At 38.8% G+C, this 19352-nt stretch overlaps 1 protein-coding gene across 1 annotated transcript in view; it reads left to right on the top strand.

Moving 5' to 3' along the window:
• The window catches only part of CEP295 (centrosomal protein 295), a 39712-nt gene that overhangs the window by 5758 nt on the left and 14602 nt on the right, over positions 1 to 19352 (top strand). Inside the window, exons 5-17 of the mRNA XM_004938870.5 lie at positions 319 to 412; positions 2317 to 2430; positions 3233 to 3373; positions 6062 to 6245; positions 7937 to 8104; positions 9000 to 9224; positions 10186 to 10292; positions 11808 to 12005; positions 12854 to 12951; positions 13074 to 14130; positions 14788 to 14959; positions 15107 to 15259; positions 17227 to 17448. Coding sequence (XP_004938927.2) covers positions 319 to 412; positions 2317 to 2430; positions 3233 to 3373; positions 6062 to 6245; positions 7937 to 8104; positions 9000 to 9224; positions 10186 to 10292; positions 11808 to 12005; positions 12854 to 12951; positions 13074 to 14130; positions 14788 to 14959; positions 15107 to 15259; positions 17227 to 17448 — 2933 coding nt within the window. The remainder of the gene's footprint in view (positions 1 to 318; positions 413 to 2316; positions 2431 to 3232; positions 3374 to 6061; positions 6246 to 7936; positions 8105 to 8999; positions 9225 to 10185; positions 10293 to 11807; positions 12006 to 12853; positions 12952 to 13073; positions 14131 to 14787; positions 14960 to 15106; positions 15260 to 17226; positions 17449 to 19352) is intronic.

Raw genomic sequence — 19352 nt, 5'->3', positions numbered from 1 at the left:
TGATTTAATACTTAGCTTTGTACACAGTTGAGCAATTAAAATACGTGGCAGCGATGTGGAGCATTCTGAAAACTGAAGTGCAAAGTGAGATTTCGCTTTGATTTCAAGAAACGTGTATGTTATTAATATTTTTTGCATTACTTCAAGAGGTTAATTTTTTCAGTGCTGTCTTTCAGTTCTGTTGACACTTCCATGTGCTTGCTCATCCTTAGCAGTTAAATGAACTAACTGATCAGATTTTTTCATTTGCCTATTATTTTGCACAGTGCTGTCATTGGTTCTTGAATCATTTTCTTTCTCTCTTCCTTTATTTGCCAGACGAATAGATGCACGTAAGCACGCTCTGGATGTAGAAAGAGAAAGAGCAGCCAGAGTTGCAAGCCTGCCACCTCCTCTGCCACATCCTCTTGAAGTATGTATCTGTGGTGAGATAGTGCATAATTTCAGGATGCCATATCAATACAATGCTTCACTGGTCTGACTCCTCACAGTGGGGTATCTGAAATGCTATTTTCATACTGTAAGGAGAGTGGTTCAGTAATAATCAAGAAAGTTAATGAATTATGTATTAACAGACTTCCAATTTTCGATACTTGCTTTGTTTTCTTATCTCTTGTTTGTGTGGATTTTATTTCTCTTAGTTGGGAGATGTTTTTATGGTTGATGTGTGCTTTGAACATCATCATAATTTCATTTTCATTTAAAAGTTGTAGTGGTCTTAAACTCTGTGCTGGTCTATCCCAGTATGCACACAACCTCTGTTGTCTGCCATAATGGCACAGTGTCACAGAATGGCTTGGGTTGGAAGGGACCGTAAGGATTGTGCTGGCAGGGTTGCCATCTGCTAGATCAGCATGCTCAGCAGTAAGTGTTGTGTTTTGCTTTCTTCTGCCTTATTTGCTGTGTTTATTGTTTTCTTTCTTCTGTTTCTTTCGATGAATACAAAAAGTGTGGTAAGCTCTTGAATTTTGATAGAAAAATAATAACTTGGGGCTAAAAGCCATGCTTTTATTGTGCTGTACCTTTTAGGGGAATGACTTTGCATCTCCTTCGTGCTTCTTTTGACTTCAGTTATATTCTGAATACATATAGAAGTCACAGTAGAACTGCAGATCTGAACTACAGAGAGAACATTGTGCTTTTTTCTCGTGTCATTAACTTTTGACGTAAATTTACTAACAGAACTCTTTTAATACAGAATTTGTTAATATAGACTTTGTTGTCTAACATGTTGTGACCTTTCAGACCATCAGATTCAGTAATATTCAGACTGCAGACAAGAAAATAAAGGATTTGGGTATTTACTAAAGAAAGATTAATCTAGTCTCTCTCAGAGCCACTGTAATGAGAGCTTTTTCCCATCTCCACTCAGCACATGAGGCACAGGTTTGTGTCTTGAAAGATAGGGGAACTGATGCATCTGGAGAAACTGAGTAAGGTCTGATCCTCACTGTTTTTAGAATGATTAAGGGAAGGAATACTTACGTACCTTGATTTGTATCCTTTACTGCATACTCCTGTGCAGATCATCTTATTTGCTGCCCAGCATTGTCTTACTATGGAAGTTGACTCCGTGTGGATTAAAGCAAGTGTTGTAAAGGAGTGTTAGAAAGTGTTTGAGGTTATTCCTTGTGAAGTTACCTTGTTTCTTTCCCACTGACAACATCAGTCTGGGCCAAATAAGAGGAGATCTGGTTCCTCAGTGATCAGAATGTCTGAAAGAGTTGACATGTAGTTGTATACCTAAAACTTATTTAAAAGAATTCTTGGTGCTGTCTGTGTAAACACTTATCAGCGAGGTTATGGAAAATGCTCTTTTTCCTGGTTGTCTAATAAACTGAACATAGTGGACTCTGAGTTCTATATACAAAGTCTGTACTTGAGAAAGATTATTTTACCATTATGTGTAATTATACTGTGGATCTGAGGTTGCCCTGTATGCAGGTGGATATGGCAGCTGTTGTGTGGGATGTGTATTAGAGCGTTAAAACCCAGGCACTTCTGAATTAAGCTGATGCTCTTGAAAGAGGAAGGTAAAGCTCCATGATGAATGCCAACTTTTGTGGAGAAGTTTGTTGTGTGCTGATAGTTATTAGGCTTTCTAAGTATTCTTTATGCTGATATGATTTTTTTAATTATTATTAAGTGTATGTAAAGATTGAAACGACAATGTTTTCTGGAGATAATTTTCTGTTTGTTTTTATTTTTTTGCTTTCTTTTGATACTAATTTAAGTGCGGAGCTCATTTTTTCTTTCATTTAGCTGCTTTGCCAGAGGAAGCTGTTCTCTATGGCTTATTTGTACTTTTCTTTCTAGAATCTGGAAGTGAAAAAGATTGCTGCAATGAAGGCCCGTGGTGCTGGCAAATTTTCTGTTACACGTTATCACATTTCAGAACCTTATGCGGACAGAGAAATGAGTGCAGAACAGGTGATTAATTCCCAAGTGTTTGTGATATACACTTCCACGTTTCTTTCTTTGTACTGCATTCCATATCTGGATATCACGTTAGCAAATAGGTTTCCATTTTAAAGCCTATGCTAAATTAATTGTTGTCCTTGCCCTGCTTTTTTCTCTTCTCTTTTAGCTGTGTGCTCATTGTCTTTACTTCACATTCCTGCTCAGATGTTCATGCAGTCAACAGCTTAAACTTGCAAAAGTCTGATTTGGGAAAAAGAATCCTGAATAGAGCTTTGCCAAATAAGGTTTACTCAGGTTTACAGTACAATCCCAGGTCAAAGTTAGATCAGAAGAAGAGGAGGAGCTGGAGAAGTAAAAGATGTACTTACTTAAAACTTGCAGATGTTTTTCTGGTTTCTCAAATGAGAATGGAAACATTTCAGATCTTTTCTTATTTGAAACCTTTAAACGTACAAGTAGTAAATCTGTGATATTGATGGCATTATTTGTTCTTACCTGGTATTGTAGGAAAAATAATCACCGCAATAAAAAATGGATGAATGATTGTCTCTAGTGGAGTTTGAAACCAGAATACTTTGATACCTGACCCTTCTAAAATGTGTACATTTGCTTTTTTTTTTCATGTGTATAAGTATTGTTTGGTCCTGCTTGCAACTGAATGCTGTAAAGTTTTTGAAGGCAGTTCATATCGTACTGTATGCTTTTTTTTGTAAATCCTGAGTGTTTTTGCTACAGAATTACTTACTTCTTATTAAGTACACTCTAAACTACCAGAAGAACTCGGTGGACTAAACTAGTTATTGTCTGCCAGCCAGATGCTCGGTTGGCAGCCGAAGAGGAGGTGAAGCGTTTGAAGGAGCTACACGAAGAGGCAGAGAGGGAGAGAAGAGAGCAGCTTGAAAAGGCGCATCTCAGAGGAAGTCATGCCTTGAAGAAGGTCCATTTGGCTCAGGTAGGCAAAGCAGACGTTTAATGTCATATACGAGTACCTGTTTTTTAGTGCCAAAATGACCCATGTTAAGTAAGCTATAGGTAGGTATTTGCCAGAGCGGCTGCAGTTTCAAGAGGAAGATGTTTGGACTTAATAGGGTTTTCAGAATGCTTTCAGAACATGATCAAACTCAACTTGCTTATTTTAGCTGTCTGGAAGCCTATAGGGCAATCTTTCACCAAGATAAATTGGAATTATATTTGGATGCAGAATAGACGTTACAAATCAGCTTTTCTTGTGCCATAGCTCTTCATAACATTACAGTGTCTTTATTTGAAGTATTTGCTGTTTGTTTACATACTAGCTGAGGTCAGGGGAATCCTCTGTGTCAGTTCAGTGGGAACCACAAATGGAATTCTTGGGTTTTAAATACATGATAGTGTTGGGGAAAAAAAAAAAATCACATTTCTCTTTAAATGAAAAGAACCTTGACAAAGTTGCAAGCTCTGTACTTTGTGACTTTCTGCTATGCATGACTTCTTTGGCATGAAGGTGCTTCTGAGCTGAAATGCCTCATGAGTTAACTGCTTGAACTATTTAGATAATTAATCACAGAACTGGAAGAACAGTGTTTGAGTCTTCATTTCATCAACTGTTCCTACTGCCATTGTTTAAAAGCTTGTTTACATTATAGCTATGTGAGATTGAGGGGAAAGCCTGTAATGATTTTAAATTATGTCCAGAATGATGGGTATCATTTTTCAAAGCACCTCTGAGAATGTCAGCTGCTCTAAATCTCACTAATGTCCTTTTTGAGAAAATTGGAATCTATAGATTCATTTTCAGTCCTTCTCCCTCCCTTACATTTCACAGTTCATTTTACATTTTAAAATAGTATTTAAAGTATTCATTCAGGGATTGGTGCTTCTCTCAGACTTTCCCCACCTTTGTATCCCATTCAGACAAGAGGTGTAAGGACCTTTTACTTCCCGATACAGCAAGAGGTGTGGATAACATGAACTTACTCTCCCTCAACTGCAAGGGCTACTGAATAATGCTGTCTGCAGCACCAGCTGTGACCTGTTAGGAGAACTGCTTCTGCAGTGAAAAGGCATACACTTACACATAAATATGCACTTCTTGTAGAGCCTGCTTGTGAATTCTTGAGCTGCTTTTTTTTGTTGTTGTTGTTGTTATTGATGTGAGCAGGTACAAATGTTCGTAGTCTGTTTTCAAATCCACACTTGGATTCAGATTGGGTCTTTAACAGCAAGATAACTGCAATCTGTTGCTGGCATAAAACCCATTTCGTTAAATGTGTATATAGGAGAGGAAACTGTTAAATATGGTATTATATGCGTGGTTCAATATGTGGGCATAACAATTTTGTTATCGAATTCTACTCAAAGCTGACAAAAACCTTTAAGCTTCAGCATGACTTTCTCATGGAATGTGTCAAAGTATCTCCGATTCTCAGGTGGTTTCTTCTTATGAAGAAGACAACTTTTTAAATTTTCAACATTTAACTTAAAATGAATTTATGTTATTGTAAAAGTCTGTAAATATTGAAGTCGTTTTTCCTGCGAAGTAAAAACTTAACAGTCAAGAGCTTTTGTACCTCTAGCTGCATTCTGAAGTATATTCATAGAATCGTAGAATCGCTAAGGTTGGAAAAGACCCACAGGATCATCCAGTCCAACCATTTGCCCTTCACCAATGGTTCTCGCTAAACCATGTCTCTCAGCACAACATCCAAACGCTCTTTGAACGCCACCAGGCTCGGTGACTCCACCACCTCTCTGGGCAGCCCATTCCAGTGCCTGACCACCCTTTCAGAGAAGTAGTCTTTCCTGATGTCCGGCCTGAACCTTCCCTGGCACAGCTTGAAGCCATTCCCTCTAGTCCTACGAGAGAAGAGGCTGACCCCCAGCTCACTACAACCTCCCTTCAGGTAGTTATAGAGAGCAATAAGGTGTCCCCTGAGCCTCCTCTTCTCCAGACTGAACAATCCCAGCTCCTTCAGCTGCTCTTCATAAGGCCTGTGCTCCAGACCCCTCACCAGCTTTGTTGCCCTCCTCTGGACACGCTCCAGGGCCTCGATATCTTTCTTACAGTGAGGGACCCAAAACTGGACACAGTACTATTCTTATATATTATATATTATACTATTCTTTTTCTTTCTTTTTTTTTTTTTTTGAAATATGATTGGCCCTAAAAGAATACCTTTGCTAAACTGGGGAACTGGAAGTTAAGTTACTGATGTTCATGAAGTTGTTTTTTTTTTCTCCTTAACAAATTATAGATAAAGCTTTTTAAAAAAAAAATAGTTTTAATGTGACATTGAGCAGCAAGAGTATTAGCTTGCTTAAAAGTAACAGTTACTGAAGTACAGGCTAAAAAGTAGCTTATTAATGGAAATACTCCTTTACTTTATACAACAGAAGAGTTCATTCTGTTCAGGGAAGCCGGCCTGCAGTGTACCATCCCATACTTCATTTTCTGTTAGATCTTCTAGGTTGTAAACACTCTCATGTTTAAAGGTCAGATACAGTCTTCTCCCAAGGAAACACCTGCTTCCCAGAATAAGATTAGTTTAATTCTGAACACCTCAAGTTAACTTCATGGTAACCAAATGGAAGTGTTTTATCAATCCTGACGTACTGCTGTCTGAAAGTTAATGCTGAGTGCTTATCACCCCTTTACTTGAAGGATAGGGAAAGGCTACTGAAAGAACTGGAACAAATGCAGAGAATGGATCAAATGCGCAGAAGACAGATGGTAGCGCAGATGCCACCTCAGCTTTTTGTACCTGGATGCAAACGCATGGAAATGAAAGAAGACTGGCAGAGAGAATTGGAGTTCGCCTTTGAAGATATGTACAGTGAGGACAGAAGTGAGTAATCTGTGGGAGGATGCTGACTCTGGCTGCCCAGCAGATGAGAGGCTGCTGCAGCCACGCATTCCCAGGTGCAGCAAGTAGTGAGGGTGCGCATTTTTTTTCTTGGTGGGTACACATACAAACAGTACAGATTGCTTCATCCTGTTCCCTGCTCTGTCTGAACAGGATGGAGGCCTGTGGGACATATATCTGTACAGTGTTGATCCCTCCAGCGGTTAGTTTCAGACAGTGTCAACCCAGTATCTGGTCCATGCATCCCAGACCTACCCAGTTGCTGATATCTGAACATAGAAGATGCTGAGGCTTACAGCCCTACCCCAGCTGCTTGTGCTTGGACACAGATACATATATGCACACCTTATAGCACACTCACCCTCTGTGCACTATGGATACTCCAGTACTTAAAAGTTTGATACTCATTCTGTCCAGTAGCTGATCATAGACCTTGGAGCCTTCTGTTTACCCTGCAGTGTCCATATATGCACTGCTGTGCTTGATATGTGCTATGGATCTCTCAGTAAGGTGGCTTTAAATACTCATTCTACCCAGTTGGTGCTGGTTCCTTAGTCTCCCCAGTAGCTGGTTCCTGGACATGTGAACTGCTGCTTCACTTCAGCTCTTGATGCACAGACGTTACTGTCTATGCAAATACGTTCACATTATCAATGCCAGCAGTAACTGACCTTGGATCCTCTTGTCTCTAGTTGTCTGTTAAAGCCATGTATGTACTTATGCCAGCAAGTTCTTGATTGAGCCTGTGACCCCACCGTCCCCTGTGTAGCTGGCTGGGATCTCCTGATCCTCCAGTGGCCAACAGGCAGACCCTCTGGTCTCTCTGGTATCCAGCCCGGTCTTACAGCTACTTTGATACTTGGCTTCCAAGACCGTTGTTATTCACAAGGACTAATCTGGCTTGCTATTTGCCAATCTTTGCGTACTAATATGTATGTGCTTGTTCTGGTCTCTGCTTCAGTTGCTGGCTGTTACAGACAAATATGCATGCATACAAAGTAGAGGATTCCTCACTCACAAAAAACGGAATTTAGCAAGAAGACAGGTCAGACCCTGTGTACTGACTGGCCTTTCTAAAATTTATATATGTTTACTCCTCTGTTTCTACTCCGAAACTTGTTTCTTCCCAGTCTAACTTGATCCTTCCCTTTCCCCACCTTTGATTCTTTCCCTACATGTCAAGTCTTGTACAAACCCATTTATCCCACACCTTAGGCAGTAGCCCCCTCAATCTGTACAGTGATCCTCAGGAAGCCTCTCTCATGGATTCATCTTCCAGGATTTTGCACCTGGACTATGGGATCAGTGGCTGTCCTGTGACAGCCCTGTGAGCAGCCCGCGTAGGGTGCTTGTTTTCTCTGAAGAGGTTACTGGGATCCTCCTCTATTTAGTGCAATGCTTTTTGCATGGAGATAGAACTTCTACTTTATATCCTCTTACTTTGAATGACCTAACATGTTTTATGGGAAGCAACAGGTCTGAATTAAAAAGATGGCTAATGATCTAAATGGCTTCAATTTTGAAAGTCTTCTGTTCTGGGAAAAAAAAAAGTTGTATTAAAACTGTTGTGAAACAAACTGTTGATATTGGAACTTCTTAGGAACTTGTGTAACTTGTGGTGTTTGCATTTTATTCTAATTGGTCACTTTTTGTGTTTGTGTTCCTTTAATTAGAAATGAAAGGAGACTTGATTTTGCAATTTGAACCACAGCCTTTGCCATCCCCTTCTGATAGATCTCAAGATAATGATCTTGATCTCTCTTTGGAGCAAGAATCTGTTCGTGACAGTCAACAAGAATCAGAACAGATGGCAGAGGAGGAGGTCCCCGGTGAATCAGAAAGTAACACTCTTAAACTCAGTCTTTCTTGTTTTATAGTAGAAGAAAAGATATTGTATGTTAGTATTAACTAAAGCATCTAAGTTCTAAAATTCCTTAATGAATGTGAAGTGTTTCAAAGTAAAGTGATTTATGATGCTCACCACTGTTGATGAATTTTCTGACATACAAGTTTGAAGTAGAAATTACTTTTTCTAATGCACTTCAGTTCATTAGAATACTGAGAATAATTATAATAGCTGCAAGAACAATAATGTTGGCTATAGTGTTATCATTTGCAATAGTTGTATAGAAGAGATGGCACGAGTATATGAAATATTAGCCAAGTAAAGGGTAAAGTTTGCTTTAGCTTGACTTCATGTGAAGGTCTACTTAATGTACGTCCTTTATGCTCAGCTTTGTGATCGAGTTGCTTCATTTTGTGCATAGGCCACACTAGTTGCACATGTGCGTGGTATGAGCAGAATAACATAATGTGAACAAGAGACATATTACTGAATGTTGCTGCATGACAAGCATTTCTGCCACATGGCTCTCTTGACACTATCCATTTCTGGGTCTGTGATGCATTCATTGTGTTGCCAGTTCTGCTACAAAGGAGAGGACAGGAGCGTACAAACCGGTGCAGTAGTGCTGCTGGTTTCTGCAGCGGCGTAATCTGTGATTAATTTGGTTCTGAAATGCTGCAACAAGCTGAACCCTCCTACTACTGCATCCTGAGACACATTGCTGCTTCTGTCTTGCAAGGAGAAGAAAATACTTAAGCTTTGAAACCTGATAATATAATTAGTTATTCAGCTGTGTAAGCAATTAAAAACTTTGTGTGTTTTGCTTTTTGTTTTTTGTAACATGAAGATAATCATTACCTAAATCTCTTAAAGGTACATATTATTTACAGGTCATAAAGAGGTAAAAACTCATCAACCTCAATCAAAACTTGCCTTGAAGAAATTGCTGAACAAGATTAGAAACCAGAAAGAGGAGTGGATATCAAAAAGTGAGAAAGAGTTTCCAAGCAAGATTGAGACTATTGAATCAGGCACCATTGCTGGAAATGAGAGACAGCTGGTTGATTTAGAACTGAATGATGAGCAACACAAAAATTCTGTATGTGAAGCCAAAGGTATGGAATATGTGCTTGCATTAAGATTTGTTTTGTAGGAGCAAGTCCAGAGGGTGGACTGTAACAAATGTTTTATATTGAAATGAACCTTTCAGTGGTGCTGTTTTATCATGCTGCCAGAAAGTAAATACAGTTCTTTCATTTCTGCCTTTCGTCTTACCCATAAGGATCTTTCAGAGGAAAGATGTCTAAAATACCTTCTTATTGTAAATCTCACCCAAATTTTTGTCAGACTTCATGCTGCTATGTTTCAGAAGGTGTTTACCTACAGGGGCAGAAGTCGCAGGGCAAAATTGGTTGTGGAAGTTCTTTATCTGTTAAACTGGAAAAGCTGAATTCATGATATTCACAGTTAAAAGTGCTTGACAGGCGTGGGCTGACATGTCTGTAGTGAGGGATTTTTCCTGGACTTAAGGCACCATTCCAAAAGGTCTCAGTGTAAAACTGGATCTTACAGCAGTCTGACATCCCATTGTGTTTGGTAGCCCCTATTGGTTTGGAGTTTCCAGCCCTGTGTTGCTATTTTGGTTATGTAAATGCTGAAGTTGAATGTGTGTGAAGATTTGCTTTTTGTGCTTTTACATTTGCCTTGAGAGTGCCAGTTTTAGATCCTCCTTTTTTCTTAGGGGTTAAGGCATTTTTTTTCTATACCTGAGGAGGATGATTTTGCTATCAAGCTGCCAAGTTATTTGGGGAAAAAAAACAATGTTTAATCCACCTAGAACTGAGCCATTTCTTTATATTCAAGAATGGCACATGATAAAGGGCCATTAATGACTTAATGCAAAACCTGATTTTTCCAGCTCTTGGAGATGAGCTGAGTGGGATGGAGATGGTAATCTTGTCAGGGCTGCCTGCTTGTGCGTTTTTTCTTTTGAGAGGTTGGGCAACTAAAGCAAGAGGTAAACAAGATATGAAGCTCTTTCGGGGTACATTTATAGTTAAATAATATGTATTTTAGAGTCCAAGGAAATGTTGGCACATAGAGTTGCACTTGAAAATTCAGTTCTAATCCATCCTCAAGAACAAGCAGCTAAAATTAGAATGGAAAATGAGAGACAGCAGTGGGTAAGTGTGAGTCTATATACTTTTTTGTCTCGGTTATGATGTAAAAAGTAGTGATTTACAGACGGTAATAAAGGTAATAAAATGCTTCAGGTTATAAAGCTGCAACAGACGCTTTCAGCATACTGTTAACATTTTAAAGGAACTTTTACTGCAGCATTATCTATACTTGGCCTTTGTGTAGTAACTTTTGTTTCATAACAATTAGTGAACTGGAATGTAGAGTAGTGTGGAGAAAAATTCTCTTGTAAAATTTAACAGCTACTGTAGGCAAAGGATTCTATCCCATGATTAAATAAGAATTCCAGTTGTCAGGTAGTACCTTTTTTGGCTTAGGGAAGAGGTCATCACCAGTACATAACTGTGAAGATGTTACTAACCCTGTGTGATAATATCTGAAAGTCTCTAGGATTGCATAGAGTGACAGGAAAAGCTTGCAAACCTTGAGTATTTTGTCTCTCAGTTTATAAAATCAAATGCAGAATGTCTTCTGTTATCTATATGAACACTTACTGTATTTACAAGATAACTTTGTTAATGATACGTATATTGGCTATCTATATTATATGTATTATATTTTTACTGAATCTTAGGTGTTCAGAGACCTGCCAGCTGTTATGTGGCGGTTTATCAATTAGAAAAAAAATGTTGAATTTCAAGTCCTACTGCAACCTCCAATTGTAGTTTTAAGGTGCAGAAATTCAGGAAATAAATTTCACAAAATAGTGTTTTAGTGAGGAGGAGAACAAAAGGCAGTAGGTCCCCTGTGAAAGTGTGGTTACTTTCTTTAACATCTGTTTTCTCCCACTTAACACATGTCCATATGAATATATTTCTATAGTTCCATTTCTGTTTACTGTTCCCAGTTCCCAGCTTCTCCTTGGGTTCCCTTGGTCACTGCTTGGAAGTTTTTCTTCACTTCCATTCTAAAAGTATATGTGCTGTTACTTCGTGTGGCTGTAAGTGATTCGTAGATGAAAGATACTTGGAAAGAGAATAAAAATAAACAAAACACTTGAGAGATTTCTGGAGTGCTCTTAAAGTGGTGGTACATGAGCCATTTCAGAAGTTGGGTAAGATTTGAATTAGCATTTAAATGCATTGAACTTTTGATAAGAAGCTCTGTAAAATGCAAAATAGACTTCTGAGTTCAATCCAAAAGAAGGACTTCCTTTGCAGTCTCTGGAAAATTATGATGCATCTTGAATGATTAGATTTGGATTTTTATTCATTCTGTTAATTCAGTGGCAGATAATTGTGCAATGGTAAATGGATTCAGGGGCCATTAGAAATTTCTAGGCAGTCGCTGCTGGAATGATTCTTGGAATGATTCAGCTTCAGCACTACCTTTAGTGACCGCTTACAATTTGAAAAAGCCTGTCAGAAGTGATACAATTTTTGCTACAAGTTAGGAGTTGGGACAGAGTTTTCGGTACAGATGTTTGGGTCTTTTTTCTTGAGTTCCAGAGATGGTTTTTTTTGTTTGTTTTGTTTTGTTTTTTGTTTTTTTCCCAATAGCTTGAGCAAATAGAGCAACAGAAACAGGAACAGCTGGCCTTGCTGAAACAAATTGAAGAAGAGAGGGCACATCTGGAGATCCAAATGCAAACCTTTTTGGAAGAGGCTAAGAATAAAAAGGAGGAGGAAGAGAGGAGTCAGCTGGTACAAAGCTGCAGTGTTCCTTCAACAGATCAACAGAAGAAAGCAGAACATGAGGTGAAGAACTGTGGAATGGGGTTTTTGGGGGTGGGGTCTGTATGTTTCGGTTGTTTTTCTTTTATATGAATCAAGAGCTCCAATTGCCAGTTTTAAATTCTGTCAATGAAGACCTTGTTTTTCTTTTTCAGGCCACAAATCAGAAGCTCTTGTACTAAAGTCTGTAACTTTTTTTGTCTAATGTAGAAGCTTTTATATCACATTATATGTATCACTGAAGACTTTCAATATTGGGTTATCTACAGAGGCCTTGGGACAGCATGTCTGAATAAAATGCTTGTTATTAAAACCTGATTAGAGCTGTATAATGAGGGTGCACGTACAAATATCCTTTTTCAAGGAAAAATAATCTTAGGGAAAAAAAAGCGATACCTTTTTGTCTTTGTCTAACTCTTAAATGTTTACTTAATTGAAGGGGAATTCATTGAGGAGAGTGAGGAAAAAGGAGTGTTGGTTGTAGTTTTTGGGTTTTTTTTTTAATTTTGAACCATTTCCACAACGTGCACTCTTAAAAGAATCTATTTGCCTTGTAAAGGCAGCTGTGCTGGATCATTGCTCACTTAATTTGCTGCTGGGTACATTTACCTCTTTGAGCTAAGCTCCTACATGCACCATTGACTTTGATGGTGGATGCTAGACTTGCCAAGAGGGACCATAGCTGTAGGCTGTGTGTTCCAGAAACTGAGTGAGCTTCACTGCCTGAGGCCAAAAGCTCACAGACTTCAGGTGGTCATACAGAATAGTTTTTGCATTCTTGTATGAATAAACATACAGCTTGAGATTGTTGCTTTAACTGTCTCTATGAGTTACATGTTTATTTTTACATAAAATCACTTAATTTCAATTAGTCTGGAAGTACTGCTGTGCCAGAAACCAGAAGTCCTGGAGAAGACAGCCACTTACAGGTGATTCGTAATTATCAACAGCGTCTTCTACAACAAAATAGGTAATCTACTTTATTAAAGTTCTGACCTTCCTGTTTCAAAATAATTTGAATTGCTTTAATTACTGAAAATGATTTTAATCTATGCACCAGAATGGAAAGATGCATGTTTTCTTTCTGTTTAGGCTACACAAACAAACAATCAATGAAGCTAGAATGCATCTACGAGAGTATCAGAATAAATTGAAGCAAAGATACTTGACTGATCCTGTGAAAATTTTAAGCTCTGTGGAAACAACATCAGCTAATTTAAAGCTTGTCTCAGAACCACTTCAACAGAGGCAGAGAACGCTGTCTACACAGTCCCAATCACCTGAACGAGTTGGTGCAGAAGACTGCACACTGTCACTACCTCTTCCCTACAACACATGCAATGTTCCTGAAACTACATTTTCACAAAAACATGGAGAGAAAATGCACAGTGTTTATCCCAGTAGGCACCTACATTCTCTAGAACCATCGAATTTGAAGTTTGGAGAGACCTGTTTGCCACGGAGCTGTTCTTTGCAGGAGCAAGTGGGAATGTTGGACAGCTCCAACAATGAGGTCAGAGAACCATCTGTGTTCCAGTTACCATCAGCGTTAGTCACACAAGATGTTTCTCCAGCCAGAACGCAACTGGAAGCATGTGTACAACAGGTTAGATTTGCCTTACCTGCAGAATGTTCCTCTGAGCCTTCAGAAACAGAGCACTTTAAGGAATCAGACCTCTGGTGGTCTAACCGTCAAATGGAAACACAAGCTGAGGAAGAGCCTCCGCCTATGACACCCCTTATGACAACTAAAGGATCTTCTATAGTGCAGGCAGCCACAGTTGATTCTTTGGCTTGTCAGCAGGGGTCTGCAGAGAACCCCACCAGAACAGGTCTCGAACCCAGCTCTCTTTCTGGACCTGTGTCTGTATCTCATGAAGAAGGCATTGAGGAATCAAAAAGTGGAGATGCCTCTTTGTTGAATTATTCCTGTATACTGAATTTAAGGGACAGAGTGTTGGCCTCATCAGAAAGCATCCAAGCTCAGCAGCAGTATTTGAAAGAATTGCAAGAGCAGCTAGATGCACATAGAGAAGCCCTTCTTTCTAGACAGAAAATACAAGAACAACTACTTATGCAGAAGCAGGATAAACTGAAGGAACAGATGCAGAAACAACAAGAGGCTTTGAAAGAATTTCTGAACAAGGAGGTAAGCTTTGTAAGTGCTTTGCTTGGTGAGTCATTCGGTAAGGGATAAAACTCAAGAGTGAATGCTAGGAGTTTGTAAAGTATCTCATGGAGTGTTGGTAGCTTTAAGTGATTTACTGTATTGGAAATTTTAATTAGAAACATTTAAATTAAATTTTATTTGTAGTTCTTTTCTGTAACTTTTTATTTCAAAAAGTTCTACGTGCTTTCACGTATAAAAATTGTTCTGGAAGCTGCACTTGTTTCTGGGTAAGGAGGCTTCAGGGTAAAAGAGCTATTGCTGTAAGCTGCACTACTGCAGTCTCCATACAGCCAAAATTCCTGAATTTAGGGGTGGAAAAATCAGAATTTTTAGGAATTTTTATTCTTAAAAATGCTGACTGTTCTGATAGAATCTAACAAATGCCTTGAAAATGTAACAAATAATATTTTGGCACATTCAGTTTGTAGTGCTAAATAGGATATCTGTATACCCAAATGCTTCTTCAAGCTATACAAGGCTTGGAGCTTGCATGCTTGAAATTCTTTCTCAAAATGCATACTTGAACTTGTTTATCAAAGTGCATAATGCTGTGAAATGTACACCCAACAGAAGGCTGGCTTAATTAATGAGTATAAATGTGAGTGCTGTTGTTGCTATTCATTTATTCCCTTTAAGGTAAGACACAGCAGCATGAATGGAGTAATCCCAGAGCCACAAAGGCCTGACTGGATTAGTAAGAGTGACTTTTTCCAGGACTCAGAAAACTACCAGGAGGAGAACTGTGACATGAGTAAATTTCACAGAGATGAAATGATTTCACAGTACCTCAGTCTAGCTGGGCAAATTGGTAAGGCTGTATGGCATGTTTTATTATAGTATTTTGTTTTTCTCATTTTGCTTCTGAGATAGAGTTCTCTTTCATTTGCCCAAGCTGATTTGATAGGCATATTGTAACGTGCTAGGGGAACCTAAACCATAAAACCTTGTTTTACAGAACAGCCTGAGAAAGTTCTGCATAGAGAACAGAAATTGAGGTTTTCCAGACCTCCTGTGACAAAAGTGAAGTTGGGGCTTGGTTTGGAACAGCATGAACTTAGTGTTATTCCAGAAGTAGATACACCAAGGAGTTGCAACGTTTCTTTTGCAGGTAAAATATGAGTATAAAATGTGTACATACATATAGAATATATGAATACTTCTGTTCTAAGGAGTATAGGTTGGAGGAAATAATTATCTTCTGAAGCTTTTGAGGTGATTGATAATGAAGTAATAGCTGGTACTTTTACCATAAGGTATAATTTAAATATTTTTCAAGGGAATTATAGTTGAGAAAAGCTTTCCTTATCAGTGTCAGCCTAGAAGAAAATGTAGCAAAACAAAAAAATCACTGTAATTCCAGGTCTGGTTGATTTTTTTTCTGTTGAGCTTATAAGATTTGCAGGTTCTGTGCTGAAAATGTCTTTAATAGCAAACATAGAAGATTGAGTGCAGAATAAAGCTGTGTGGAGTTACTCGTACCCTGGAGAGGGTCTGCATTTTTATGTAGCTGTTCATACCTTGTTTACTCTGAGGATTGCATCAGATATGAATGTATCCGTTAATTGCAAAGAGAATAGGCAGGAGCAGCTGATGGAAGTTCTTTTTCTTTACAATCTTTTAAATAAGGAGCTGGCACCAGTTATCTACAGAAGTTTTCAGACAAACTCTATAGTTGTTTTTTTGTTTGTTTGTTTTTTTCAATTACAAACCATTCTGTACCAATTCCAGACAAAAACCGTGCAAAGGGACACGATGTAGTGGAGGGTTGTTAGGGTAGTATGGTTAGGTTATGGTTGGACTCGCTGATCTTTAAGGTCCTTTCCAAACTGAGTGATTCTGTGATTCTATGAAAGCAATCGTCAGTTTCTAGGCATGTTGGTTACCACTTGAATGCAGTACTTAGTAATGCTTTGTGAGCAGTGTGAAGTAACAGGTACAACAAACTAATGTTTTCTGAATGTAAACTTTTAATTTTTCCTCTTACCCTCTCCCTCAGGTCTCTTTGCAGCTAAAATTTAATATGTTTTTTAATGCTGTTCATAAAAGAATTAAGCAGAACGATTCAAGTAACTACAGGCCTGTTGTGCTGATGCTGATCTCGGGCAAAATAATGAAATAGCTGATATGGGACTTTTTTTTTAATTAAAGAAAATAATTAATGTTAGTCAGCATCAGTTTATGGAGAGTAATTTTTCTTGGTCCAGTTTGGTTCCTTGGCTAAATAACCGCTGTGGTTTAACCCAGCAGGCAGCTGAGCACTATGCAGCCATTGGCTCGCTCCCCGCAAGTGGGATGAGGGAGAGTCAGAAAAAAACATAAAACTTAGAATCATGGGATCACCAAGGTTGGAAAAGACCTCCACGATTATCCAATCCAACTGTCCACCTACCACCCATATCTCCCTGCTTAACCATGTTCCTTAGTACAACATCTAAACCTTTCTTCAGCACAGCTTATTCTTAGCCTAAATCCCAAACACAGCGTCATACCTGCTACTAGGAAGAAAACTGACTCTATCCCAGCCAAGAGCAGGACAACAACAGATTCCTGTTTCTGAGGTGTTTGATTGAAGGATATATTCTTCAAAGCAATTGACTTAGTAATACACATTTGCATTAAACAAACCAAAAGAAAAAACAGCTGCTCAAAAAAAAACAGCAGCAAAGATTAAAAATAGAATTACTACAAAAAAATACTTCTGAAACATTGTGTGGAATTTTAGAATAGGCAGTGCATATGTGCTGTATAAACACTATTCTAACTGACAGATGATTCATTCCATTATTATCATTATTGGTTAGATAGTAACCAGTTGAACTTTAGTGGATTCCATTGAGTGGCTGAAAAGGGCTGTTGGTGAAGAGAGCGGTTTGGGGAGAAAGGAGATCTTAATCCAGAGCAGAGAAGGTATGCTGTGTCTGGATTTACTAACCTGGTATGGTTAACTTGCGTGGAGCACTGAGCAAAATCAGCAGATTATTTCTGTAGAACAGTATACCTGCCTTACAGTGTTCTTTCATGAAGCGTGGAACGTTGCATGTCTACACCTGGACTGATGAGATGTTTTAAATTCAGGTAAAACAGATTCTGTTGGTGGAGAACCTTCTCCCATTTCAACTGTTGGGGAGTTTGCATATAGGAAATGTTATGGTGATGCTCTCCATGAAGAAGGCAGCTCACCTGGGAGCATAACAAGCTGTGAGCAGCAAATCTCTGTTGAAAGCCCACGGCAAAGCAAACAGTCTGGATTATTGCAAGAGCTGCTGCTGATGTCTACTGAAAATTCATATGATTCAGGTGAGGAAATCCCCTTTCTTCAGGGAACAATGTGAGTACCATTCTGTACTGCTAATTTAACTGCTATTTATCTGTAGGATAAGTAGCATGACTTGTTAAAGAACACAGAGCGCTATCTAAATACTGTTTAATTTCAATTGTAAAAAATGGTATTTCAGTGGGTGCATCTTAGGACTGAGTTTTGATTTCGCATTGTTTGTTTGTGATTCACCGCCACTGTAGTAACCCATGGCCACACTGCAGATCTTTGCCAGTCAGCAGTTTTTCATCCAAAGCGTGCACTGTCAACATGTAACTCGTGGAGCTGTCTGTATAGAGACCTCTTTTCCATCACCTGATTGCCCTGCCATAGCAGCAGAGTCTCATGCATGTGCAGAGTGAAATGCTAGACTAGAAGTTGTGTTCTCCCTCTGAGAGAGAGACCTTCCCAGAGTACGTATGGGGTGCCCAGATGTGTACCTTCTCCAGGTGAGAACCTGGAGCAGATCAGTGCTGTGCCTGCATCGGTACTCCGTGATTCCTTCTGAAGACACAAGAGATTCATGCTTAGAAAGAGATATCAGTACAGTGTTACTTACTGGTAGACAGCCACAGAAAGATCACTGTAAGAAATTGCTTAGAAGTACAACTGAGATGAAATATAAAAGGCTGATTGTTGTCCTTAATGTAAAGAAACAACTTAGAATCAGCTGGTAGAGAGAATACTAGTGCAATAATGTAAGGATTACCTTAATTCTGTTCATCTGTGAAGAGCTTTAATTAGAGATTTCGCTTTTGAGACTAGATTGTGTCCATGTGCAACAGTGTTAATCTGATACCATAAATTGAAAGCAGTTGTTTTGGTTATCACAAATAAAGCAATTTGTGGATGTGTTCAAGCGTGTCGTGGGTGGCTTAACTGGCTTATACAAGGACAAAAGTGATCAAAGAAAGCAGGTTAGAAAGACGTTTTTTTAGTGCTTGGCCTAACAAGTGGAGTCAGGGTTTTAAAATCCTGCTGTTTTTTCCTGCCTGTAGTAATTCAGCTTGTCTCTGGTCTTGGGATAAAGCAAACCTGGGGGTTCCAGTACTTTCAGTTGCAGTGCATTTACAGCTTCTAAAATTTCTTGCAGATTGAAATGCAGTTTATTGTAGTTCCAGTTGGTAAATGGTATGTCTGCCTTGCTGTGACCTGTTCTGTGTTCTATGAAACGCTGACTTGAGCAACGTGAAGTTGAATGCAAGTTGACAGCGCCTCGACATCCAGTGCAGTTTTCAGTATCTATCCAAAATAAATATATTACTGGGGCTGCAGAGTGGTTGTTTTCAGCACCTTGCCCTTATATGTACATCTTTATAAGCAATACAGCTATGTCACATGCACCTCCTGGTTTTACTAGAATTTTTGGTGTTGTTCCAAATATTAAGGTAAGCTTCAATCTAGTTTGTGCTGGGACATCCTTTTGAATTCAATTAAGATTTATTAGGGATCAAAGTTGCTTTAAATCATTACACATAAGCTGATTTTCTCTCAGTTTCTTCCTTTAATTCTCAAAATGGTCTGTTTGAAATATGCCTATATTTAAACTTCAGTGATAATTTAAGTATTCAGTGATAATTTAAATATTTGGAGACGAGGTTTGTGTTTTTAGAATAAGTTGTACAATCCCAGAATCACCAAGGTTGGAAAGATCCAAGATCAAGGTTCCAAGAAAGGTTCCAAGATCACCCAGTCCAACCATCCACCTATCACCAGTATTTCCCCACTAAACCATGTCCCCCAGTACTACATCTAAACATTTCTTGAACACCTCCAGGGATGGTGACTCCACACCTCCCTGAGCAGCTCATTTCAGCACCTGACCACTTTTTTGGAAAAAAAAAAAAATCATAATATGCAACATGACCCTCCCCTGATACAGCTT

The sequence above is a fragment of the Gallus gallus genome, chromosome 1 (genome assembly GCF_016699485.2).
Source record: "Gallus gallus isolate bGalGal1 chromosome 1, bGalGal1.mat.broiler.GRCg7b, whole genome shotgun sequence".
Taxonomy (NCBI): Eukaryota; Metazoa; Chordata; class Aves; order Galliformes; family Phasianidae; genus Gallus; species Gallus gallus.
Note: the sequence above shows the minus strand (reverse complement) of the source record. Positions and strands in the feature narration are given on the sequence as shown.